At 41.0% G+C, this 27536-nt stretch overlaps 1 protein-coding gene across 2 annotated transcripts in view; it reads right to left on the bottom strand.

Moving 5' to 3' along the window:
- Positions 1-3370: 3370 nt before the first annotated feature.
- Positions 3371-27536, bottom strand: part of lingo2b (leucine rich repeat and Ig domain containing 2b) — a 36155-nt gene continuing 11989 nt past the window's right edge. The window contains exons 1-2 of one of the 2 annotated variants that reach the window (XM_062397238.1): positions 21634-21766; positions 3371-6649 (exon numbers count right to left, since the gene is read on the bottom strand). In XM_062397238.1, coding sequence (XP_062253222.1) covers positions 4738-6606 — 1869 coding nt within the window. In that variant the 5' untranslated portion in view covers positions 6607-6649; positions 21634-21766 and the 3' untranslated portion in view covers positions 3371-4737. Of the gene's footprint in view, positions 6650-21633; positions 21767-27536 lie in introns of those variants that run through there. The other variant, XM_062397237.1, reaches the window with a different exon arrangement.

Raw genomic sequence — 27536 nt, 5'->3', positions numbered from 1 at the left:
TTTATGTAGTACCCAATGACTCATGTAAACAATGTGTTTAACAGTCAAATCCTGGTTCATAAGGACTGTGTGGGTGCATGCACGTGACACCAGCTTTTTCCAACAATTATTTGCCTACAAAAACACCAAAACTGATATCTCCCAATTTGCTACTTCTAATTTGAATTTCTTCCCCAAGTCTCTAAATTGTCAGAGCACAGATACGAGCATCCTCAATTTGTACAGAAGGTAAATCGAAAACAGGCATATCATTTTTGCCGTCGTCTCTTTTGGACTTGATATGCAGCATAATCAGTCATTTTCTGTCAGCTGAAGGTTGTGTGGGTGGTGAATGGTTTTGTATTTATTTAGCACTTTTCTAGTCTTGATGACCACTCAAAGCGCTTTACAGTACAGTTTTACATTCACCCATTCACACACACATTCTTAAGTGCATCTATCCGCAGCACTTTGATATTCTATGGGGGGCCATTCGGGGTTCAGCATCTTGCCCAAGGACACTTCGGCGTGCAGATGGGTCAGGCTGGGGATCGAACTGCCGACCTTCAGGTTGGAGGACGACCACTCTACCCCTCAGCCACAGCTGCCCCAAACTACAAAAGTAACATTGACTGTGGAGGAGAGATGATCTCACAACACAGGATGAAATTACAACTCCCACTGCAAGATCCACCAAACAGAGCCAGACAAACTCTTTTAATTAAAATCAGTGGTCAACAACTCCCACGTTGTGAAGCTTTTCTTTACCAGCCAAGTTGAAGTCAACACTGTTGCTTCATTCAGGCTTCTCGACTCTGGGTTACTTTGACTCATTCTCTTTGATGCAGTAGCGAAGTTAGTGACAGATTCTTTCGATTCTCTGAAGATCGTATGTGATGGGTGAAATTATTAATTTAGGTGCGCATGGCCCTGGGCATGAACACATCTGTGAGTGCCACCGAACACTTTGCTGTTTTATTTCCCCGAGTCGTATATTTACTGCAGTTAGTGATGTTTGGGGCGTAAAACGGAAGCTAATTACAGGGTGTTTCTTTGCCAAATCACTCAGCAGATGATCATATTCATTCTGACGTGTAAGCTCCTGTCGTTCGAGAAGCGATTCAGAAAACCTCCGTCTTTGAGATACAGTGTAAGGAAACCCGACAGTAATGGATTCATTACATTTCCTCTCTATTGTTTACAGCACTGTCGAACAGCTGCAACGAAAATAATAAAAGCCTTTTGGAGGCACTTTGATCTTGTCTTCGTATAACGCTTGATTAGCAACCTGAATATTCCGAGTGAGCTTTCACACAAAGAAAGTCTTTTTACAATGTGCAACGATAACATCAAAAAAAAAAGCTTTCTGTGAGAGCAGGAAGCCAATTAGCATTTATCTGACTGTCAGGTGAGGAAGTGAGGAGGGCAGCTGTTCAGAGCTGTTTTCACTGAAGCACGTGGCCTGGCTGAGGATCGCATTGATACGGTTTCAGGGAGTTCAAAGGTTTAACACCTAAACCACGTGTCCAGGTCATGTAAAAAGGCATTTATCACTCGCTGTCAGGCTATTTGGAACAGGATACACTTTGCAGCATAAAGCATTCCAATTCAGAGGCTTTTTCCCCCTCACGTGTCCCAGATTTGACGTCCTCTGATCACGGTAGAAAGCAGTAGAATCGCAGTGTCCCCAATTCCCACCAGGACCACATGAAAGCGTGGTGCACAGTCAGGTTTCAGAGTGCGCAACCACTTAGCAGATTGTATGGGATTTCACAAAATAGAAGTCGTCTGCAATTCCACAACCCTCCTGCTGTGTGACGAGACCGGCGGACTACAGGAAATCCAAACTAGAGCTCTGGTGAATGTCTGAATATTTCGTCCGGACTTTCTCAGCGGCACAGATATCTCAGGAGCACCCAGGTGAGGGGAGGTGCAGCGCGTAACGTATGAATTGTTCTGTGGAGATCACATGTTTTTTGCACCTCGACACCAGTGTTGGCCCTTTGCACCGAAAGCTCTTCGTCTGTGTCGTGGACATGTATGGCACCGCGTCTTCAACCTGAGATATTTGTATAATTTTAGATTTATTCAGTTTTGCCTCTGTTCGCGCGTTACAGACATCGTCAACACGCCCAATCCTTTGTGGTGAATCCTGCTTTGTTGTCGCATGAGCTCAATTGGTCATTGGCTGGAGTTTTCAGGAGAAACTGTGGAGAAAATCTGGAACCTCTCACTCTGACCTGTGTGTTCTTACATACAAGCGTCTCAAGAGAAATTCCCGAGATTATCTGGAGTTCAGTGCATGTCTGAAAGCAGCAATGTTCAATAGGTGGGGGGGCTCTGTGAGGCTGCTCCTCAGCAGCAGACCACACAGGCTACGGATGTGACAATGTCGTTTTGTTTTCAGTTGGACTTGATGATTGTAAATGATTTTTGTTGCCTCTTTAAATTACAGGGGCACTGACTGTGTCCTCCTTGATATTAGATATTGGATATTTGTCCAGACACAATAGATACAGATAGAGCTCAAGTTGGCGACACATTGAGGAATTCGAGGAAGAATCCTGTAATAATACACCTTTAACACAGTTAATAACAATGTAATATTGTTTATAAAATGGGATTAAACATATATTCAAAGATGTGTCTTGCTCAAGGCTATAGAGACACTGAAAGCTATAGAGCTAACAGTAAACAGGGAACGAATTGCAACCTACTGAATCAGGAATTGAGTATGGATGTAGTACATGTATGTGGCCTCTCTGTAAAAATGTTTGCCCCTTCATATCCCTGATTTGGAAAAGTTAGAAAAACTCTTATTAGCACTGAGCTACAATGTAGGGCTGAATTTGATGGGAATGTCGTTAATTGTGCTGGTACTTGTTCATAAACTAAAATTCATGTACTAACTCAGGTTATAACCTTTGAAGATAATGAATATGTTGTTCAAGGTTTATGAGTTTATTTATACCTGTGACATCTAAGTGGAAGATGAATCATTTTCCTCTTTTATCAGCCTCTTTACCCTTTCAGACAGGACATATACAGTCCACTTTAAAAACAGCCACAAGGGTCCAAGGACACATAAACAGACAGGAATCCATGTTGTTATGCCCACATCAGGGAAAAGGCCACTGAGAGATTACAACAATTTGTTGTCACTTAATTACATGATATAAAATGTAATTACGAATTACTTAAGGGATAAATATAATAAATTATATTAGAATTAGAAATAATGATTAGGCCTAACATATTAACACTACTATATAAAAATGATTCAAAACACATAACAACCACTGTAAAATCAGTTAACAAAATTTAAACTACTAGGACTCCAATCTTAGGGGTATGATTAAGATTTATTTCAATTTGAAAATATACCCATAAATTTGTCATATGAAAACAATTATACAACCTTCAACATTTTATCACAACAAGATCACACAAGTTTAACACCCACTTCCCTGCAATACAAAGAATTAACCCCTTAATATATTTTTTTCCCCTTAAACATTGAAAACATTTTCAAAAAAAAGAGAAAAAACTAAACAATACAAGATTCCACTACAACTTTCAATTCGCCATCTAATAAATACCCAGAACCCCTTGGTGCCCCAGGAAAGAATCCAGTCACGCTAGCTTGGAGTGGCGCGATCAAAGATAAATGCAATAGGGGGGAATTGGGAAATTCAACCTATAAATCTGTGAAGATCAACTTTGTCTTGTCCCAAAAACGACACCAGCCAGTAAATCTTTGCCATTGTGTCTGGTCACCAACTCTTTTATATCATATCGAGGGATTTGTGTGGCAGGAAAATCTGCCCATGATTTATTATGTTATACAGTGGGTTTAACATGCCATTTCTATAGCTGGAAGCGTTTCCAGAGTAATAACACCACTGACTACTGCTATTTCTCAGGAAACGTGTCCAGTGGAAAGTGAGCTCTATAGTAAAGACAAAGCTCTGATTTCACACAAACATTTCCTTGAGTTTAAAAAAAATCCCTGTTGGAGTTGTTCCAGAGGGGACAGTGACCTATTTCAAAATGTATGCAGCATTTCTCTTGGATATGATCATTGTGAGTTTGCATACAAACATAGATAATCCTTTGTTTTACTCAACATTGACAATACTGTTGTTACATTGACCCAACAAGAACAAAGGCCTGGAAAAATGCTTTGGACCCTATCATTAGTTTTCATTGTTCCGTCCCACAAGAAAGGCAATGCGTGCACATGCACAAAGAAACACACGAATGCAACATGCGCACACTGATGCACTCACACAACACGCATCCCTTTCACACTGCAGCTAAGATGGGTATTAGACAATTTAGTCCTGACATGTTGCAGCGATGATAGCTCTACTTCCACGCGAAGATGTCCCCTGTCACTCCCAGCGGCTCCCTCCTTCACCTTGATGTCACGGTGAGTCGACAACATCATTACTCATCACATCACCACTGAAACACATGCCTAGTGCAGCACTATATCACTCCCATATTGATATGTTGGTTATAGTAGTATATTCAATGTACTGTATGAGAACATTATTTCATATAAACACGTCCACAGTTTCATGTATCACTTTGTATAATCACATGTCCACTTCATCACTAAATCACTGTCATATTGACACCCACTATAATAATACATCACTGTCGTTTGTCACAAATCCACAGTGTCATAGAAAAAACTTTTTTTCAACTGATATGTATGTACTGTGTTGTTGACGCTATTATCGTATCATATGTTCAAATCATTTTCATGTTGACCCGTCTCGGGCCGCTTGTTTCTGTCACCTCAGCTGCTGCCCCGTTGGATTTGCGAGGGACATATTCGATATCAAAGTTGCTCTTATGGCGTCCTTTCCCTCGGCTCCAGATGAACAGAATCAGGAAGCAGAATATGACCACACCTAGGAAGGACAGGCAGCCCATGGCTGTAGATATAATGATAGTCTTAATGTCTATAGGGACTGTCATGTTGTACAGTACCGTCCCATTCCCCCATGTGCTGTTAGAGTCTGTCAAATAGTTTGAGCTCCTGTTGGTGTAGGGAGATCTGTCCCCAATGCTGAGGCCCTTCACAGCTAAAGAGGCTGAAAGACTAGCATTGCCAGCAGGGTTACTGGCAATACACAAGTAAACCCCACTGTCATGCAGCTCCGCTGCCTTGATCTCCAGGGTACCATCTGGTTGGACTTCCACCCTACCACTGCTCTTGGCTGTGACATAGCGTCTGTGAGGTGTAATCCAGACCACAGAGGGCCGTGGCGCTCCCTCTGCCAGGCAGCTGAGGCGGGCGGGCTGACCCTCATCAGCCATCAGCAACTGGGTCGTGTTGGGCCCAATTCGTGGTTTAGTGCAGGTCATATACCTAGACACCAGAGGCTCCTTGAGATCACGCAGACTTTTCCCCAGGAGGTGCTCGGGGGCGGTGCACTCAGGCTGGACATCCAGAATCTGCAGAGATGGGGGCTTGTGGCTATTGAGCAGCCAAAGCAATCTGCAGTCGCACACTAATGGATTCCCTCCCAGACAAAGCCTCTGGAGGCTCTCTGGTGAGGCAAACACTCCTCTCTCCAGAGAGTCGAGGCGGTTCTGTGACACATCCAATAGTTTCAGTGATTTTAGGCCCATAAATGCAAACGGCTCAATAGAAAGCAGCTGAGCCCCTTGGAGGCGGAGCTCCACCAGATGTGGGAGTTGGCCCAGCTCTCCCTGATGGATGTGCTGGATGCGGCTGTTGGACAAGTTGAGATGAGTGAGGTAGGGCAGGTTACGCAGCGCTGCACCGGGGAAGGCAGACAGGTTTGTGTTAGTTATGAACAACATTGTAAGGTTGAGTCCATGCAGGGAGAGGGGGGGTAGCGTGTCCAGCCAGGGCCAGTAATCAATCTCTAGTCTGCGGAGACGAGGTAACCTCTTAAAGGAGAAAGGCTTTAGAAAACTAATGCTCAGGTAACGCATGCGCAGTTCGACCAGGCTGTGCAAATGTGCCAGAGCCTCAGTAGGGACCACGGTCAGGTTGGAACGTTCCAGGGTCAAGATTTGGAGTCCAAGTAACCCTGTAAAAGCCCGCTGAGAGATAAAAACTAGCTCATTATCACCCACTTCCAGGAATGTCAACCTGCGCAGATCTTGGAAGGCATGATCCAGGAGAACCACCAGTCGGTTGTGGCTGAGGTCAAGACGGGTGAGGTTGGTCAGGCCGGACAGTACGCCGGCAGGAATCAGCTGAAGCACGTTACTGCAGAAGTTGAGCGAGCGTAGCGCAAGCTGAGAGCGAAATGAGCCGGGCTCCACCACGCTGATGAGGTTGTCACTGAGATCCAGGTCCTCCAGCTGCTGGAATGAAGAGAAGTTATCCGGTGTGACGATGCGTAGTTTGTTCTTGCTGAGGTCCAGGACGCGCGTTTCAATGGGGATTCCTTCAGGGATAGTGGACAGGCGCTTGCGGTGACAACTAACCGACTTGCTTTGGGCGGAGCACTCACATCGGGCGGGGCAGCTCAGGGCTGAGCTGATCAGGAGAAGCACCAAGGCCCCACCCAGGATGAGGTGGCAGTGATGCGGGGCTGGGTGTCGCATGTCTCTTTTACCCACGTTGCCCTCTGTCATGGCACAGCTTCTTGTCCATACAGCGCACCATCACGATTAAGCCCTACAAGACACAATACAAGAACAAAACAAAATGTTAGACCGCTGCATACTCAACTCAGACTGTCGTAACCTGCGGGCCCCTCACCTTCTTACATTTTCAACCTTTTACACTGTCTGCCTAAAGTCTTTTCTCTCTTAATGATCTGTCCCGTTTCCTAGCAATGAGGATATAACGGAAATTCACAGCATGGCAAGACATGGCGAGAGAAATATCAGCTGCAGAAAAAAATGTGAATGTTCACCAGTGTGTTAGCACAAAAGGTTGCAGGAGGCTAACTGGAGATGTTTTATGAGAATGGAAGATGTTTCAGCTCAATGCCGAGAAGTGACCCTCATTAGAGAGGGGCAAGTGCCCATGTGGAATAGTTGTGCCGACATGCGTGCTACTGTGTATTCAGCGTCATAGATAATGGAGTGTACAGGATATTTATATATATATATATATATATATATATGTGTGTGTCTGTGTGTGTGTGTGTGTGTGCAAGTGTGTGTAGCTGGAGGGGGATGTAGGAAATGGAACATGTCGCAAGTGTTGACAAACAGGAAATATCTGTTAGTCGGTCCACATAGATTACAGCAGCATTTGCCCGGCCAACATAACTCCAGTATTAGATAAGTGGAAATGTATATATAGGATTTCTTAATGACTGATCAACATACTGACTCAGTGGCTCATTTTATCTGCACTGGATTTCAATATTAATAAATGTATTTATTAACAATGTTGTGTTTAAGCGTCAACTGTATGGACCACTGTGCATCAATCAATATAATAATGTATGAAAATGAAGCTTCAGTCTGTTTATTCAAGGAAGGGGGTGGGGCAAATGTCAATCAGAAGGACCTCCTTGGAATTGCATGACAAGGTCAGATTTTGACAAGATTAATGATATAAATCTGTCATAAATTAGACAATGTTCCTGATTGTTATTAAAATAGGTTTGTGAAGTATTCAAGCAACAACATATATTATATATACTGTTTATATATATACATATATATTGAAATAGAAAATAAAAAAATTATGTTTAGCTGTCCAATTCATCAATTCTGATTGATAATGTAGTACTAATCTGGGACAGTCACTTAAATTCTCTAAATGGGGTAAATATCCATTAAATACATTTTACATGTTATAAAATAATGACATTTCTACGAAATAACTCACATTTTCAAATTCATTTTATTGGTAATTTTTTCATAATGCTTTAAAAAATAGGTAATATTGATCTTGGAGTGCCGAAAGCAACGTGATTAAGGCTTAAATTAACATTTGTATAACATTATATAACACTTTGTATAATCTAAACAAGGTTACAAAGTGCTTCACAAAAAAAATCCATGGCAAAAAGAATGAACTATCATAAAAGGTATTCAATTCAGTTCAATTCTAAGGACCAAATCATAACATATTTGTCAAGACTCTACAATTCATAGAGAAACCCAGGACTATCTCCATTTATTCTCCTAGTGTGGTTAGAAAACATGTTAAGTTCAAGGAAAGGTAGAATATGTTGATCTAGTGCGTAAAACAGATGTCAGAATAGGTCACAAATGTCAAAACTGCTAAAGATTTCCCAGATCACTTGAGTTCACCCTATCTAATATCAAATCAGTAAAGAGCAAGGAATAAGCACAACGACTGTGGAAGAAATAACACATGCATACATTTACATAATCCTGGCAACAGTTTCTTCATCACTCTTCCAGTTCCCTCACATTGCTTGTTATTTTATTCACTTTTTTCATGAAAGTCTTCTCCAATCAGTGAAGTTTTAACTCATGTTAAATTCATTTTATTTCTAATCTATACAGTATGGAATACCACTACAGGACTGCAGCCACTCTCTCATTAGCCAACAGCACAGGCAGCAGCTGATGACGATGCTATGGCATTACTCTACATGGTTAAAGTCACACATAAGATGAGAACAAGTTTGTGCCACCATTAGTTTACTCCAGTCAATTGAAGAGAGCTGCAGCATATGGAGAAATTAATAAAACGTACAGTGGTTAAATAATTGTATAATTTCTTGCACGTTCAATGAACTGGATCTGTGGGTGACGCTTCCTGGCTTTCCCATCACATTTTGCTCATATACTTGGCTCCAATGCATAGCCTCTGTAGGCACGTGTGTGTGCGTGTGGTAGGAGGGCGGTCTGAAAGGACGAGATAACGGCAGGGTAATGAGCGAAAGGAGTTCAACTGTTGAACATTATGTTCGGTGAAAGCCATGCCTCGCCACGGCTCAGACTGGGCACGGACCTTGACAGAAAACCAGCAGCCACAGGTTGTTGAATTGACAGATGGCTACGCAGACAGAGCGGCTGACCATAATTGCCTCATTACCAGTAGTATCTGTATTCTGCTCGTGGCTATCTTTGCCAATTAGGTGTGCAAAACATGAGACACGTCCGCCCGTGGAGGAAATTTGAATGCACGGTCATAAAGGCGCAGAGAAAATGCAAGAACTATGAAAGGCGCATTTAAAAAGCTGTTTGGGCTGCTCGCAGAGCTCTGTCAATCACTGCAAAGTGTGATCCTGCCAAGGTAAGCGGATGATGAGCAACCAGACAGACACATGCGTTACTTTGATAGTGAAGTGAGTGACATTCAGAAAATAGCTGAGATGAAGGAGCTGCGGAGCATGCTCACACAAACACTCACACACACACACCCACACACACACACACACAGTCACCATCGCTCACTCGATTTCTTTCCCACAGCACTCACCCCTCCGCCCGGCTCAGCAACAGCGCTGCTCGCATCTCCGTATCTCCCATCTCTCCCTCTTTCTTCTATCTATGCCTTGTTTTATCACTCCGTCCTCCTGTTCACACATCTTCCACCTAACTCCTTTTCTCTCTCCAGTCCTGCCTGGCCTGGCAAAAGCCCTAGTCCGTTCATCAGTCCCTGCAGGCTGTGTTTCTATCGATCGCCGCGCAGACACATCAGATGCCAGGAATGTAGCCTTTAACAAAGAGCAGGCCGTTGCCACAGCAACTACAAAACCTCGCTCCCATCCGCTCTATGTAGTCTGCCAGTCAAATTAATGAAAAAAGGAAGAAATAGAGTACGGAGGGTGACATTTTTTTCATATTCCTTTAGTCCTCGCATTGAGGGAACACACAAATAGAATATAGTCCCGGAAATTCAGTTTCATTGGTAGAGCGCCTAGTTTAAGGTGTTTCTGAGCTGTCACTCTGGCTGCCTTGCTATTTGTCGACCTGTCTTTTTGCCCATCCATCTGCTGCTCTGGTAACTATCTCTGTCTGTCCACCTTATTATCTGTCCACAAGCCTGCTTCTCTCTTCGTGCATCAGTCCGCCGTAAAGCCTCTGTTCCTCCCTGCCTCTCTGTTTAATAATTACAGTCCAGTTGTCCCTTCTGCTGTCCGTCTGTCGTGGTGATCCACCAGAGAGTTGTGTGACACTCTCCGCTCTGTGCCGAGCAAAGTGACAACACCAAAGCCTTGTGATTTATTTAACCTTGTGGCGGAAAAAGCACATGATAAAAATGACTGCTGCAGTGCTGGAGTACTTTTTTTTACTTTGTCCATAATTAAACCTTAAAAAGGTAAAATAATAGCTCCTCTTGTAGGCCACTAAAAACAATCACATTTCTTAAATGTAAGTATATTGGATTAAAATACTATTTCAGCAATTATACAAGTGCATAACCTTGAGAAATGATCTAGGCGTAGATTTGATTCTCCTGAAGACCGGCAGTCTGTTTGATGTCCTAATCCATATCTGCCGTACAGAGTCCACTATCCTCGAACCGCTGTCTCCCTTCTTTGGATTTTCAATTATTTGCCTTAAGGACCCTTTTCTTCCTCCACAGAATGACTGAATGAATGGCTGATAGGGGCTGACAGTCATATGATAAAATTATATCTGATGGCCCAAGTATTGTCTTAAAGGCCAGTGGAATTAAGGAGGAGCAAATATCGATTGGACAATGACTGTCACATACAGCAAATCTGTTAAAGGAGCCAACGCATAATCATCTCAAAGTCACTTCTTCAAGCACAGATGAGATTTGAAGAAACACTTTGAGCTAAACTAAATTCTTTCTTCTGCGACTTCTACTTTATCTATTGTGTGGCACTTTGTCATAATTAGCCAGTGATTGCCTTATTTGGATGAGGGCTTTGTTTTAACAGCAAACTAAAGCTTCTCAGACTTTCTGTCAGTGACAGGTGGTGGGATGAGTGAAACGCAGATGAATTTTTTTTTGCCTCCGAAATGGAAAGGAAGATGCTAGTTCATGAGAAATGTAGTCCCAAATTTACGCAAAACTTTAAGGAATATCTCATACAAATTTGATGATACATTAAAGCTTATTATTATATATGAATAATAAAGAGTGTTTATTTTAAATCTTGGCCGTAGAGAGGAACCCAGATGTTAAAGTAAAAACGGTTCCCTTCAGTGCTACGGAGCATTTTAGCAATTTTCACCTGTTAAGGTTTTTCACGGTGTGCAATTTCACTGTTTTGATTAAAAGATTGGTTTAACAATAACGATAATGAAATGAATTAATGGAGGCTTTGCTCAGCATCATAAAAACAGTGTGACTGTACCTACGTAAATGTCTAAATTTGTATATTTGGGGAGCATGTGAGAGAAACACCAGTAATTGCAACAACCACAGAAATAACAGTAATGCAATTAGCGATAGTCACGTTAGTTGGCCACCTAAGAAGTTCAGGTTGAAGTGTAGCGTTTTATAAGAGAAGATAACCAGTATAAGAGCTAAGCTAACCCAGCATGGACATGAGAGAGTCAGAAGAGAGATTAGGTGTTGCAGGAGCGCCGCCAGGATTATATTTAATAGAACACACGAGAACCGCTTGATTGTAACGTTAATCTTGAAATGCAGACATATGACTACTTAGTGAACAAGTGAACAAGCATGTGCTTCTTTCTACACCTTTGTTATTGTGACTTAGCTCAGGTGTACCCGCAGAACTTGGAATCCTAGTCGTGCACAATAAAAGGGTTCATTGAACAGGACAATATACAAATAAAGCAAAAGGGGAAAGGGTGTGTATTTGTTTTCTCACACAACTAAGAGTTGCATCTTTACTATTTTAAACTGTATCATTTAGCCCAGAGAAACATACAGTAAAATTAGACTGTATCTACAGTTGTACAACATGACTTCTCCCCAAGGTGAAGCCAAAGCAGCTCGATTGGCCCCTGGTCGTTGTCTGTAATAAAGGTTATTAGCTCCACCTCCTCTATGTTAGTGGATCGGACATGGACCAAACAAACAAAAGTCAAGGTACACATCGAATAAAAATTGTAAAACCACATTTAAGTTCACATGATCTCGTTTTATATTTGGATCAGGATCTCCATTTTTTTTTTTCACCTAGACCCATGAATACTCTGGGAAATCAAGAAAAAATATGAAAAACATAGCAATGCAATGTTAAAGAAAGTTAAAAAACATTCCTGGAACTGCCCCTTGATCAGGTTCCAGAAACACAGTTAATGTGTTCTTCCTCAGGCAATGTCCTGCCCCTCCACAAACTTTCATAGAAATAGGTTTTTAGTAGTTCTTGTGTAATGCTGCTAAAGATCATATCGTCGCTGATGAAAATTTGGCACCTGTAATATTTATCTCTTTAAGACATAAATAGACATTCATAGCTAGCTTTATTCAATCTCCATTCAGTAACTCGGAGTCTGTGACAGTGATAAGCAGGAGGGAACTGTGAGGCAAAGTCCTTTGAAAGGAAAGGTTGTGGTGTGCACCCCTACTGCATCGAGGACAGTCTTGCTTCGAAACAAAAAACCAAACCCTAATCTCTTCGGCAGAGGTAATGAAAATCTAATCCAAATTTTTGATAGATTGTATATTTGCAAATCAGTTACCATCAGATTCCCAGCACCAAAAATGGTGGACGACAAGTGTTGTGATGACTGTTTCGTGAAGTAGGGCTTATTTCAGCAGCCTGCCATATTTTTACAATGTGGCGACTGGATATTGGACTCACATGTTCACAGTATCAACTTTATAAGATGATCACATTATATGAAATATGTTGCACAATAAAAAAAACGATTCATGCAATTTACAGACATGTTATCCACGGCCTATCACACATGTACACCCCCTGACTGGCCGGTTAGTAAACAGCTCTGATAGCCTGACCCAGTCTAACCCAGGTGGCCATATGTCGTCTCCCTTCAGGCCATATTTTTTAGAAGCACTCAGAGCCAACCGTGCCATGGCCAAGATGGAAGACGTACACGATCGCTCAGAATTCTGGGTAAATGGTAATGGTGAAGGCGGTTGGGGGGGGTCAACGCGAAGGGCAGCCTACAGGGTTGAGCATTTTGGGATTTGGTTTAGAATTGGATTAGAGTCACAGAGAAACTGTAGAAAATCTGACAGCTGAAAAGGAGCTGTAGGGTGATGCATGAGTCACTGTGAGAGCGAAAGCGAGAGCAGGCAAACACAAGAGAGCGGAGTATAAAGCAGAAACACATGAAGAAAGGAGAAAAGCCACGCTTATGAGATGAGATAAAAACCCCTGTTTGCTCAGGTTGACTGTGATTTCTAATGTGATTTTAACCTGAGTACAGCTTGAAAACCTGATTACAGCTCTTCCACGAGATCTCCATAATGCTCGGGCAATCCTCCGTGCACATGCTGATTTTGATCTGAGGGTCTATCTGTCACGACAAGCTCCTTAAACCCTGTTCATTATCAAACCACTCGCCAAAGCTGTGGCCTTTGACAGGAGCGGAGCCCAACTCACGTGACACCGAGAAGGACAGAGCTGGACTGTTCCAATTAAATTTTAAAACTACTAAATCACAGTATTGATCACCACAAAATTAGTAATGAATTCATAATGAATTTTATTGACAGAGCTGGGCTCGACAGGACACTGTTCGCCCTTAGGTGTCCATCAAATGAGTGCTTTTGTGAGAAGCTCTATCTGCAGTGCTGAGTCTTTAATCTACTGTTATTAGCAGAGTTCCCCCAAAATGTGCGGTTGCAGGTGAAAACATTGAAGGCTTGAGTTGTTTACGGTGCATAATAATCTCGACTCTTAATCCCCTCTCCTCTTCCCACAGCCTTGCAAACAAGAGGCTTCGAATTCATTTACGTAGCCGCAATTATTTCCCACCCAGCTCCTTGGGAAGAAGTCATTATTATTTTTCCTCAACATAAATCTTACTGCGTTCACTCTCCCTACAACCTCTGCAAAGATTGTTAAATGCACATTTTACACTTGTTTGGACAATTTCAATAAGTCACGTGTTTATTTTAAGTCTTTGTTTTTTCATTTAGAATCAGTGGAATGCTTTAAAGTCATCATTACTCCTATTGTTTTCCCTTGAAATATTAAATATAGACCCAATGAGTCTTTGCTCATTTCCAGATGTAATAGTGGGCATGAATAATGGAATTATCTCACATGAAAGAGTTCACATGCAGGCGATTATTGCCGCAGCGTGAGCATGTGACATAACATACTCTCCAAGATAATGACCTGAAAGGACACGGATGCTGAACCAAAAATCCTTTTTGTATCTATGCATACATACACAAATAGATATGCGTTCGAATTGCGTTAAAAGGGCGCTAACTGTGTCTTACATGGAATTTGATGTTAATGTAAAGAGGAAGCCAGTTGTGGCACGGCTAATTACCAATGCAGGGACACACATTCTACTAAAGTTGTCTGATGAATAGAGAAAAACAACCCTAGTGATTAGCCTTTTAATGTCCACACCATAATTTAAGATGTAGAACGAGAAGCAGAAGAGGCACGTGACTTTAAAGCGTCAAGACAACCGAAATGTAAATTGTGCAAAAAGCATCAGTAACGCATCCATTATACTGTCGCTGTTGTGTGAGTTCAGATGAATGATAATTAACTGTGTATTCATCACAAATACTAACAAGCCAAATGAAATTTTTCTATTCCGGGAATAGCGGCACAGTGCACCCCCACTGACCAGACTGCAGAGTGCAAAAATGCCAGCGCGGTTTTCAGGCTGCTGCTGGAATTGGGAAGTTGAACCTTGTTCTCCTCAGCTAATTAACGCTTGTGCATTCAAACTCTGCCAATTAAGCAGCTCCTTTCTGCACCAGTGGCCATGTTTCCTCTGAAGCCGGCGCCTTGTTGAGCCATCAACAGCGTATCCTGTCTTCCATCATGTGGCTTGTTGTGTGTCTGCTGTGCTGCAGGCTCTCGAGGGATGTGGCTTCACCCTGCAGACTATGGATTTAGAAACGTCTCTGTGTTTGCTCGTAGTGGTAGGAAGCGGGATTCTGCACCGCAACCTTCAGTGATATAACACAGAGCATAAATCCTGGAACCATCTGCAACACAGCTTCCATTCAACGGACATGAATAATGTTAAATAATATTCCTTCCACTAGGATTATGTCATAATTACTTGTGCCAGCTTGTCGAATTAAAACAACGGAATTCAAATTCAAGGCCATTTCAGATATGCTCAGTGTTACACACATAGCAGCAGTTTTAGGTATTGTTGTCATGTCTGAATAAACACCCAAGTCACTGTGACACAAAGGTTGAGAGGACAATCTGAGCAGGTCGGCCATGGCAAGGTCTCTGAAACACTTCCCAAACACGACAAATCAAATATCATCAGATCAACTCAACTTCTGGAGAAAAACTACGTCAAATATAGAATGAGAGAACTTAAAGGCACAATTTGTTTGCTCTATTAGGCTCAATGTAACATTTAGGCAAATAACCTCCAATGAAACGTGATATAAAGTTAAACACCCAAGGTGCTCTGTTCATCAACAATTTTCATTAATTGCTACTCCCTAGTTCAAAGTTAATTTGCAAACTTATTTGTGCTGTTTAATTTGTGTAGGGATTTCACATATGTACAAAAAGGACCCTGTTCTTTGGCTTGTTTTGTCAGTATAAATATTAAATGCTTCCAAAGTCATTCATGGTGCAGCCCTTTCCATCCAATAAATAAATAAACATAAACAATGCTAAACACCACTAGTTACACTAGCCACTTGTGAGAACGAGTGAGAAAAGTGCAACATTATACTGTGGATTGAAAAATTACATGTATTGGTTTTAAAATAAGGGCGGCCAAAAGTTGTTGTTGATCCAAGGGCCGGCATTCACATGAATTTTCCATGAGCAGAAGTCATTTTTCAGATTATTCGGACATTAAGTTAATGCATGAAGAAACTGGGAGGTGGACAAAAAGGAGATTGAGCAGCTGCAGAGCCAGAAACTGCTCTCGAGGTATTTAGACCAAATCTTATCTCCAGGAGAAAGTGGACACAAACATAACGAGTGCTTAAGCTGCTCTTCTCCATGTGTGGCTTTTTGCTCAAGCTCCCACTACATCAACTTTATGACTTAATGAATGCACTTTAATGTCTCTTCAATTTCAGCCTGAGTTCTTCAGAGCATTAAAAAAGTGGAGTAAATGTTAAATAAACAAAAAAATCGAAGACGAACCCATGCATGAGTAGAGGGGTCATGTGTTCCTTGTACCGACAATGGTCATTAATTAAGGCAGAAATAATCTATCACTGATTCAGTAACAAATCGAAACATGTTCCTTTATGCATATTCATATTTCTAACTCACCACAGATCTCAGCATTGACGATGCCCTCTCACAGTGGTGCTTTCTGTAAATGACTAAATGAGGTTATAGCAGACCTACATGCAAAGGACACATGCTCTCATAAAAAACATTTTTTAAAGAGATGAGGGAATGGCTCAAAAGGGCTTCAGGCCACAAAAACTATTTTGAGGAAGGTTATGACTTATTAGTAATGAGTTTATGATAATATATTAAGATAATAATTAAGAGAATTTATTGATAAATTGTTAAGCAATTAAACCTTCATTTCTTAATGTAAGATAACAGATCAGATAAGATAAGACGTCATTGATCCCATGCCAGTGAAATTCACTTGTTACAGTGGCAGATAGTTGCTTATAGTCAATGTACCAAAGGCAATTAAATGGAAAAATACAGAGAATACATAATGTACACCTTTCACTACAGACAAGACTATTACATGTAGAGAAACATGCTTGAGTAAAGTGCAGTGGCATGACTGCACAAGGATGTCTTTGACTTTATATGAATATTATAAGGAGGTATTGAAATATAAATATATGCATATATTGAGTGTTATATTATTATGAGTATAAAGGATATAAATGGGTATAATTTCACCAATGTATACAAAATAACAGTCTGCTATGAAGTATTATAACGCTTTATTTATACTGTATATGGAAGAATATAAATGGTATACATCATACAGATAGAAAATAATGTCGGTGGAAACAAATGTGCAAAAGGGGATTTTTTTCATCCAAAAAGAGAAGTTATTAATAACTGGTTGTTGCCTCAGATCCTCTGCAGACTTTGTCCACAAGCTAAAGGAACTTAAAATCTATAAAGGGCGGTGAATTATTTTTTACAAACACACTCACTTCTGTATCTGATGGTACTGAAAAATATGCATCAATATTCATACTACATTGCATATTTATCCTTTATGCCATTTTATATTCTGCCTCAGCACCATTGTCATTGAAGGACACTCACACACCAATCATATCGTATGAAATGATTGCTTGAGATGATGCCATTGCTTTATTTCTATGGCTGCTTAGGTTTCCCGCAAAGGAAATAATCAGATTTTCCACACTGTGTCGACTGGTATTACGTTTCCCTACCTATCTTGGCAAGTGTTTTGTGGAGTAGCATATATTCCTCACCCTCTCTCTCCTTTGTTGTTGCTATAAACCAGTGTTACTTGAAGGACACACACCATATTAGGTTTCTGTCTAATTTTAGTCTCGGGAGGTGGAACTCATCCATTTTTCATGGTAGATGTATACCACCACCACAGATTCATTGCCCCTGTCCTTATTCACCACAATAAGATTAGTCTTAGAATATGGCACCAGACTTTTCCTGAACACATTCTAACGTTATCTCATCCAAACCAGTTCCACGTAATGTGTTTTAAAAACAGCATTAATGTTCATTGGCAAGTTTCAGCAGCCGAGGCTTCCTGCAGCTGGGGTAGGGGTTAGGATTATCTTCTGTTAGGCTTTTGAGAAATCCTACCCATCATACTGAATACAAGGTTTTACTTATCAAAAGAAAATCGACACACTATCTAACAAACGATTTACAATTTAAACGTTAAGGAACCCCTGAGGCTTCCTTAGAATCTTAGTTCATTTTCAGAGGATACCATTCTACCACAGCAAAAAATCTGCTATAAAAACAAGAAGGCTAAATGAGCCTGTTGATGTTGGATGGTCTCTTGTTGACAACAGTTTTATGTTTGCCACAAAAGTCAGGGGAGGCATTTGTACTGTCCTTGTAGGACCCTGTTGCAATTATATGGTGCCCATATCGATTCCAAATATTGATTAAGGTCCATCCTTGATTTTAACATTCACCAGACGGTTCTAAGGACTTCAGAGAATATGAGAACAATGGAAAGTAGACTCATTTGAAAACTGAATGGAACCTCATAAACTGGGACAGAGGGAAACAATTATTCAGGCAGGAAATTTAACTCCATCCCAGTCCACCCTGTTCAAGCAAACCACCAGAGACGATTTGTCGAAAAGTGTGAGCACCAGACTAGTTATAAATTCGGCCAGTGTGCTCATCTGAGGGTAAGATTTCCTGATTAGAAAATACAAAAGCGTGGTCCTGATAGACAAGTAGTCTCTGCAAATACTGATTTCTGAAGGTAGGTTATAGCTATAGGTGAACATGTCAGTAAATCACTAGGAATACACCAATCACTGCACATACAATAATGTTATTATCGAAGTAATCTAAGACAATGTAAGCTTAGCTGGTGTTTTTAACTGACCTGGTCTCTTACCGGCAATGATGCCTATATGAGAACCTAAGCTGCGTCTGTGGAGAGGAAATGTCTCCTTTATGTTCTCCTTCAGTGTTCTCTCTTTCCTTTATCAGTTTCCCAAGTGACTTGTTTAAGATGTTAACACTTCTGTCCATCCTTGGAGAGGGATCCCATGTTTTTTCCCGTTAAAAGGTTTTTTTTAGTACTTTTTACTCACTCTTGTCAAGGCTTAAGTACAGAGGATGTCACACCTTGTTAAGCCCTCTGAGACAAATTGCGATTTGTGAATATGGGCTATACAAATAAAACTCTATTTATTGATTCATGAGAAGCAGGTAGACGGCTGGACATGTTATATATCTCATTCATTTCGATTAATAATGCTAGGTTTTACTTAAGCCACGGTTGTTGTGTATTATTTTATGGCGAAATATTTGGCTGGTATTTTATCTTGGATTATTACTAGAGTTTTTTTTTATTCTTTAATGTCCAGAATAAATGCATCACTTTCCTCTAACTGTCCATAGCTGCAGCTCCTCTTTTCAGCCACTGTCTCTTTAAGGCCCTCCTCCAAATAAAGCCCATTCTGCTCTGATTGGTCGGCTTGACCACTCTGTTGTGATTAGTCAACTGGTTTCAACACGAGTAGAAAAAAGTGGACTCTGACTATGGATGTGACTGGGAGAGCACATCCACCTGTATGGGAGGATCTAACAGTGCAGGTGGGAGCTGTTAGCGGATTGATCCTCAGGTTTAAAATGCAGCAGCGGCGCTGCCTCTTGAGATACAGTCAAGGACAGACACACAAGGACAGAGACGGACACGCGGAGAGACAGAGAAACTGGGCTGCCAAGCCAGACACCTGCAGAAACATCTGGCGGCTTTATGTTGAGTCCGAACTTCATGATGCTCCTGTATGCTGAGTGATGAATAAAAGATGCAGAAAAGCAACAGTTGTTTCTCTGGCTGTGTGTGGAAGAGCCCCTTGGCATGGTCATTTGCCTATCTTACTTTGTAAGGGGGCCTGCGAGGTGTATTATGCAAATATGGGCTGATGACATAACAATGGTGAGGAAGTATCCGCCGGGCTACTGACCCGGCGTTTCAGGAGTTTCAGTAGCAGGAGGGTTTTCTCTGGGGGCAGAATCTCTCTTTACCATGGAATTTGGGCTTTTTAATCAATCAATCAAATATTATTTGTATTGCCCATATTTGTCTCAAAGGGATTTAACTTTGCGAAATTTGAAAACACAAAAAACCAGAGGAAAGAATCCCTAAAAAAGCATCACATGTCTCCTTGAAGAGACAGACAGAGTGATGTTGATCTTCTCATCTCACTCTCAACAACAGAGTGAATAAGCTTATTTCCCAAAATGTATTCCTTTATCTGTCTCTTTCTTCGTGCAGGCTCTGTAATCATACTGTATATATTGCTACTTCTTTATTTGAAAGATTTCTCTGGCTCATTCACTCCAAGCGTCAGTCCTATTATTCAGTGAGAAAATATGATTCATCTCTAAATAAGAGGCCTGCAGTTAACAATAAATAGGTAATTACCTCCTGAATCAGTCCTGTTTCGTGATCATGAAACCCTCTTACACTTCCACTCCTCTCGTTCACTGAAAGTTTCCTCTCCTTACAGACTATGTCAGCATGAGACCTAGATTTTTCTGTATATTCAGCTTCTCCATTACTGGAAAGGCTGAATGATGGTTTGATTTCTAGAGTGGCAACCTTTAAAGGCGAAGGATTGAACTTGTGCTCTTTTTCTGCCAAAGCCGTGACAATTTCTCACCGGCTTCAAAACAAATTGTATTTAGGCAGAAATAAGATGCAACAGCCACACATCAGTAAGCACATTTATAAATCAGAAATTGTGAATTTACCCTTTTGTGAGAGTAGAATATTGAAGACTTTCTATTTTTTTTATCTATTTATGCTTTTTATCTTAATCAGAGTTGTGAAAATCAGTTATTAATGATCACTGAATGTTACGTGACCTTAAACTTTATATTCAATTTGAAAATTGGGTCAGCTTACTGGAAGAAAAACAACTTATCCAAAAGTAAGTTTGAGAATTGTCTCCCAGAGGTTTTTAAATCTCACCGAGAGCGATGAATCCCAGATTCACAATTTCTATTCATCTGAGGAACAAAATGTCTCTCCCTGCTCGGCTGTCAGTCAGCACATAATAGAAGGTTCTGGCTGAGAACCAAGATATTTACGAGCGCAGCAGTAAATATTGGCTGTGTTAATATCAGTGTGTACTGGAAGTGTGAACTTGCCCTCAGACCCTCCTATCATTTTCCTGGAGAGCCGTTTAGTTAGCGTCATCTCTTTTTACATCAGAGCGTCAGCCAGGGATTTGGCCGTCCTCACTGGCACTGAATAACATGGGAGGATTAGCACTTTCGCCTGTCACCAAATCATTCTGACGGATTAGCAATCTCCTCTGTCACTCTCGGGAATTCACTGCGGCTCCAGAGGAATTCAAGTCAGGCCAAGAGCCAGGGTGACATTGGAGTGAAAGGCAAAACATCATTCTCATCAGCCACTTCTGACGGAGTCTGGCACCACAATCAGCATGGACAATGTTAGCTCGGCTGACATTTGGTGGAAGTTAATCAAACACAAACATCAACAGTGAGATGGTCTTATACGTACTGTTGAAAGAGTAAATCAGATTTGGATGAAAGGTCACTTTTTGTCAGTTATACGGATCAACAACATCAGTATGAAAATTTAAGTTTAAGGCAAAGAATAAAATCTATCCACAATGGGATTTTAGCATTTTTCTAACCCTCTAAAGTACTTTACTTGTTTTCAGCATCTCTACTCAATATACTGGACTGGGCTCCATTGGGGCCAAAACACTTCCAGCACCAACTGGATTATATATTTTATTATGTATAGGGTGATTCAATCTTAAGGATTTCATTCTCATTGGCGAAAACCAATGGCAATAATTATGTTATGTACCAACTCATTCACTTTTAAACATTAGGGTAAATACTTGTCAGAGTTCTAGAACCCAAATGCAAATGAAAGACTTAGCAGTAAAGAAATGTTGAGTTAAACAAACAGACTTACAGTCAACGGAAGGCAGGGACACAAACTGCAAATCCAAAATATAGCAAAATACTCCAAAAGGCAAAAGAACAAAGTAGGACAACGATGGTGAGCAAAACCAAATACACTAAGCACAAAACCAGAAAGGCGACCAGACGACCTGACAAAGACAAAGGGAAGCACAGAGCCCGTATACACAGGGGATGCAGGGATAACGGTACACTGAAACACATCAGGACAGGGGAAGACAATCACAAGGGCAGGAAGCAGGACAAACACAGGAAGTAAATCAAGGAAGCAAGTTTAATAACAGCAAAAAGGGACTCAAACGCTGCGGACATTTAAAGTCCATACAACTGAAAATCCTTCAAAAGAATCCAAAGTCTTCTCCAAGTTCACTAGAGGGCAGACTCATGACACCTCTTTAACCAGATTCTGCTGTAGGCAAGGGACACAATATTGGGTTTGGTTACCTGCAGATAAACAGTCCAGGCTAAATGGTCCTAAGACGACAGCTGTTGGACCAGAGATTAACATTAGGGTAACTATTTCTCCATCATTGTGATATAGTGAGGAAATTCGTTATCTTCTTAATGGTAAATGACGGTAACATGAGTTTGCTTGTAGCAGTCCTGCTATAAGTGGTGAATTGTGTTTTTTTTTTTTTGTTGACAACAGAGACAATTAAAGACAACACTTATGCCGTCTCACAGGCGATACAAAAAAGGACCTCTGCCTCTTTTCTTCTCTCAATGCTCCACCCGGCTGCTATTGTTGTTGAGACAATGCCTGTCAGTTTCAAATCTCTTGACGGTGCAGTAGCTCTAACGATTCACAATCACCACAAACACTCGGACGCCAGACAGATGGCTGAAAGACACATTGTTTGAATGACATAATTTCCAATGTACCGTGGCATCAGAGATCATTGTCTCGGTTCCCTGCAGTCCGCCATTTTAGATTCAGAGAAACACTATTGGGTGTTCTTGATTGAATCAAAACAAATCTCAAACATTTATTATTTATTTTCTTGAGTAAGATTGAGGGAAGCATAATAGTAATCACCCACCCATTTTCTTCTTATTTTTTTTACAATACTTCATATAAACATTTTCTGCTTAACCTGTCTGATATACAAATGTGGAACATGATGAAGATAATATTGTGAACTAACTGAAAGAGATAACTGAATTAAAATATGTGTTAAAAACAATCTCTGTTGCAGTATAAAATGTTTTTTAAATGGTATACAAAGTTGGTCATTCATATTAATAGAAAACTCCGGACTGTTGCACTGTTGCCCCTGCATTTCAAATGATTTCATTACGCAGACTTTCTCTCAGCACTTCCTACTCTTGCTAATTTCCAGCATCTCTTCTTTGCACAAAATACATAAGTGAGACTAAAATAAAACTGAGTATACAAAGCAAATCCCCTCATGGCAAACGTTTGCAGTTTTGCTCCCTGAGTTAAATGAATAATCAATTATTAAAAAAGCTGCTTATTAATTTCCAATTAAAACAGTCTTGATTGACAAATTAAACAGTTAATTTGTCATTCTAAAGGCAGCCCCTCTAATCTTCTCCTGATACCCTTTCTGCCAGCATTGTTGCTGTTTGTACTGAAAACTGATTAGGATCAATAACTAGTTAGTACATTTGTTGTTTCTAACTTTGTTCCTGCAGTAGAAGCACTGACTGCAGTCTAGTTACTGCATCTCTCACTAAAGTTGTGACATAAGCCTGAGGCTCGCTGGGACTGAGACAGAAACTCTCTCCTTTCATTTGTTTACGCCAGAATGCGGATCCACATACTAAATGTACCAGCACCAAATTAGATCTGTGTGTGTGTGTGTGTGTGTGTGTGTGTGTGTGTGTGTGTGTGTGTGTGTGTGTGTGTGTGTGTGTGTGTGTGTACTGGCTGCTTTCACAGGATATTACCTGCCTTTTATACCTGCCACATAATTGTCTGCCTGTAAATTCAGCCAGGGAGACTGACAAATGTGAACCCTGTTGGGAATGGAGCTGGTTTGGACCAGTTAAATGTTTGCTAAATGCACTGAATTCCCAGGCTACCTCACATTCACATGCATGTCTAAATATTCTAAAGCATTATGCACTGTCTGATATCACTTGAGAGCTTTGAGGGTAAGTGAAAAGCAGAATTTCTACCGCTGCACATCGACTGCTACGCTTCACGCTGGCTCTGTTGGAGGAGAGTGTAAAGCGATAGGAGAACTATTTTATGTGTTTAAACAGTGTTTCCCTCATGTAAGCACCTAAACGACTGCTATCCTAAAAAAAGCAAATCCCCAGGGGAAAGCTATGAGAGCATTTGGCTGAGCAAGTAGCACAGAATCATTTTAACTTGACTCCTTTTAGGCAATGTGAAGCCCAGTGTTTCTTCTTGTTCCCCTCCTGCAGACTTTGGCTGATATGTGCAGTAGCTAAGTGGTCCCAACATTATGAATCTTACAAATTGTACCGTTCAAGAAAACCAAGCATATGCCAGAAAATCAATACGGCGGAGCTGAGGACAAAGGGGCCTCTGTAGAAAAGCCTGTGTCTTACACAGGATGGAGAAGTACTGGTGGCGTACATCCATTAGTGCCTCATCTATTTTCCATCAATGACAGACAGTGCGGAAGAATAAATAGTCACAGCTGCTCCAGTGACCACAGGCATCTCTAGGAAATAGTAACTACCATTATTCTGGTATTATTATTAGCTGAATATTAACATATCTGTTATCCAGCTTTTTTTTATTTCTTCATGCCTGTGTTAGGTCACTGTAAGTGGATATTAGGCCAAAAGATTTGTTTTGTCCAGGAATTCCTTGAGTGGCTTTAACATACACATTTGACTTTTGGAAATCTTGCCAAATGCTCCCCACTTTGCATGTGCTTTTAACTCAGCTGGTAATTGCTCAATTGTTAAATTTACTAAGTTGTGAAAATCAGCATATGGACCAGCTTTGAAGAGGAAACAGGGCAGTACTTCGGCAAACAGTGGATTGTTCGTGAATGGTGCCATAGCTGCATAGCAATACTAGCAGCGACATAGGCAACAACAAAGTCTACTTTCCCCTACACATGATACCCACAAGGCCACCTTCTTAAAGAGCCAGGCTTTGCTTGTAACACTGGAAAAGCGAGCAAGAGTAAGCTACACTGTAAAAATCCAATCAATACATCCCAACCCCTCCAATCGGCCCTCTCTTTAAAGCTACACACCCAAAAAGGACACGAACTGAATGACGACTTCTACAAGATCAGTTTTCTTTGAATCGTTCTTGCAAACTTCTGCTAACGTCTCTTCTTTAGCAGTGTATAACTCCTCAGCTGAAGACTTGGACCATGTGCATAAGAGCACAATTAGGGTGCAAGCAAGCAGAAAGGTTGGTTAGTGATAGACAAGTACCAATGAAATGGTCGGTCCTGTTTATAAGGCCCCTTGTCCACTGGTTAAAAAACCAACAACCACAAATAGATGGCTTTATTTTGAATTGGAACAATACAATCAGCATTCACTGAAGGCTCAGTGACAGTAGACATGGGTTTTATTGTCCTTCGGCTCAGATCAGCAGTGGAAACATGAAACATGGGTGAACCGATCATTTGGCAAAACAGCAAGGTGAGAGTAGTCCTCAGTTTATGGTGCATTCATGACGACAAACATGACGGAAAGACTCAAAATGGAAATGAACGTTGATTAACTTTTTGGGAAAATCCGACATTTAAACTATTTTGATCTGGGATGCAAAAAGCCCGTTAATAACACACAGCACACAGATATTGATTCTCGAGAGATGAGTGGCTTTGCTAGTTCTCATCCAAATCTGTCCGGGCTCAGTGATCCAGGTTCTGTCCACGCACAAAACGCTGAGTGCACTTAGCACATGGGTCTTGGCAACTGGAGTGCACTCTCTCCTTTAATGATCCATTAAAACTGATAAATGGCCGGAAACATTACAACCACTTAGCTGCTTGTAGAAATAGTGCTTTTACTTTTTCAAGAGCAATCCCCAACAAACTGCCCAATTCATTTCCTTCAAGATTTTGCAGCTCAGCCAGTCGTGTCCCGTTGGATGTTTGGGAGTGTGTTGGTATGCAGATTACTTTTTTGCAGCTGGAGCATTTTTGAGAAGAGGACATCATGCAATTTTTTTTTTTTATGCAGGGAACATTAGCTCCCCCCGCACTACTATTATGGCCACAGCTGAATGCCTTTATGATCATGCCCTGTCTCCGGGAGAAGTCAAAAGGCATTTTGGGAAATGAATGTGGTACATTTACAGTATGAAGACGTATGATGAAGCTGAGGCCGTGGGTAGAACCAAAAGGCAAATTACAACACTGCATCACAAAGGAGGTTCCTCCATGTGATAGAATGATGACGTACTGTATAACACTGCAAACGGCCAAGGGTGAAATTTACAGCAATTCTCTAACCAGAACTCCAACTTGGGTGAAATTTAAGTGAAAGCCGCAGAATTCTACTTAAGTAAAGTACTGCAGCAATCACTCTGCCATAATGAATCCCACGGTGAGTTACTGAGCAGCTCTGTCTCCGAAAAGAGGGAAGAAAGAGAGAGAGAGGATTGTTACCCACAATATTCAGAGTCATTCTCAAGTTCTTGGCATCAGCATTGAGGAGTTGAGACAGAACTTATTGTTTTAATCCATAAAGATGTGTTAGGATTATGGAATTTTATTTTTAATTTAGTATTGGAGAGTCATGTCTGCATGTGTATCTCTGCTTTGTCTAAGCTCTTCAGTCGCTTTCAGACATAAAGTCCACAAAATGTCCACACAAATGCGTTGAGAGTTTGCCTTCAACATATTAGGAACACAAGAAGAGATTCTCTCGTCAGTCAAATTCACAACGACAAAAAGTCTCAGGAGCGTTCAGTTGAGAGGTGGCGCACCAGGCACGAGAGTACATATCAATTCCTTATCACCAGAAACTATTGATTCTTGTTGTCATTCCAAGTTGTCATCTCTGTTGTCATCCTGAGATATTTGTATTCTTTTGGGGGGTTTTCAGTTTTGCATTAAAATTGTCTTCAACACGATCACCTGCTTACTCACCAGAGAATCTAAAGCTGTGTTCTCACATGGGCTCGTTCGGACATTCTGCAAAGATTCTAGACGGGGAGAATGTCCGCAGCAGCTGACTCCAACAGCGCCCCCAAAAAATTTGAAATTTGAAGAGATTATTATTGTATGTTTTTTTTGTCAAACCTTATGCTCTTTGTGTGTTCCTGGCTGGGCGTGGCTTCCAGACACTTCCATCTGCCATCAACACTCCTGCGCCTGAACTGAATCGATCTACTCTCAAAACTCTGCACTATCAAAGAACTAGACTGACCACCACCTCTCTGCCAGATCATCATACCAACTTGTGGTGTCTACAATAGGGCCGACACTCTGAACCAGTCTCACTTGTCTTTGGGATGTGCTGTTTGCTGCCTGTCTGCCCACCTTAAAATGAACCTGTTGTGCTCAAGATCACCAGTTGCTCTCCATCGACCAGCCACGCTTACCCAGCACTTCCCATCAAGACTCTGCTTAGATTAATAGCACTCTCTGTTGTCCACCCTGCACATTCACCTTGTGTCTACCTTCACCAAGGAGGTTATGTTTTAATTGCTTTTTGTCTCACTGCCTGATTATGTAAAAACCTACTCTACAGATTGTCTTTAGTCTTAATAGAAGGATGGGCCATGAGCCAAGAAAGAACCCATTACATTTTGGCACAAATCTGGCTTAAGGGAGAGATCCAGGATTTTTTTCAGCGCTATCTTTAGCATTAAAAAACATATATATATATTTGTATATTTTCAACAATTTCCCAGAGAATGATTCATTGATCTTGATGAAAAAGAACCTGACATGTTGTGTGGACTGATATTTATGAGTGCGT

This window comes from Platichthys flesus, chromosome 10 (assembly GCF_949316205.1).
Source record: "Platichthys flesus chromosome 10, fPlaFle2.1, whole genome shotgun sequence".
Lineage (NCBI taxonomy): Eukaryota > Metazoa > Chordata > Actinopteri > Pleuronectiformes > Pleuronectidae > Platichthys > Platichthys flesus.
This window is presented reverse-complemented; position numbering and strand designations above follow the sequence as displayed.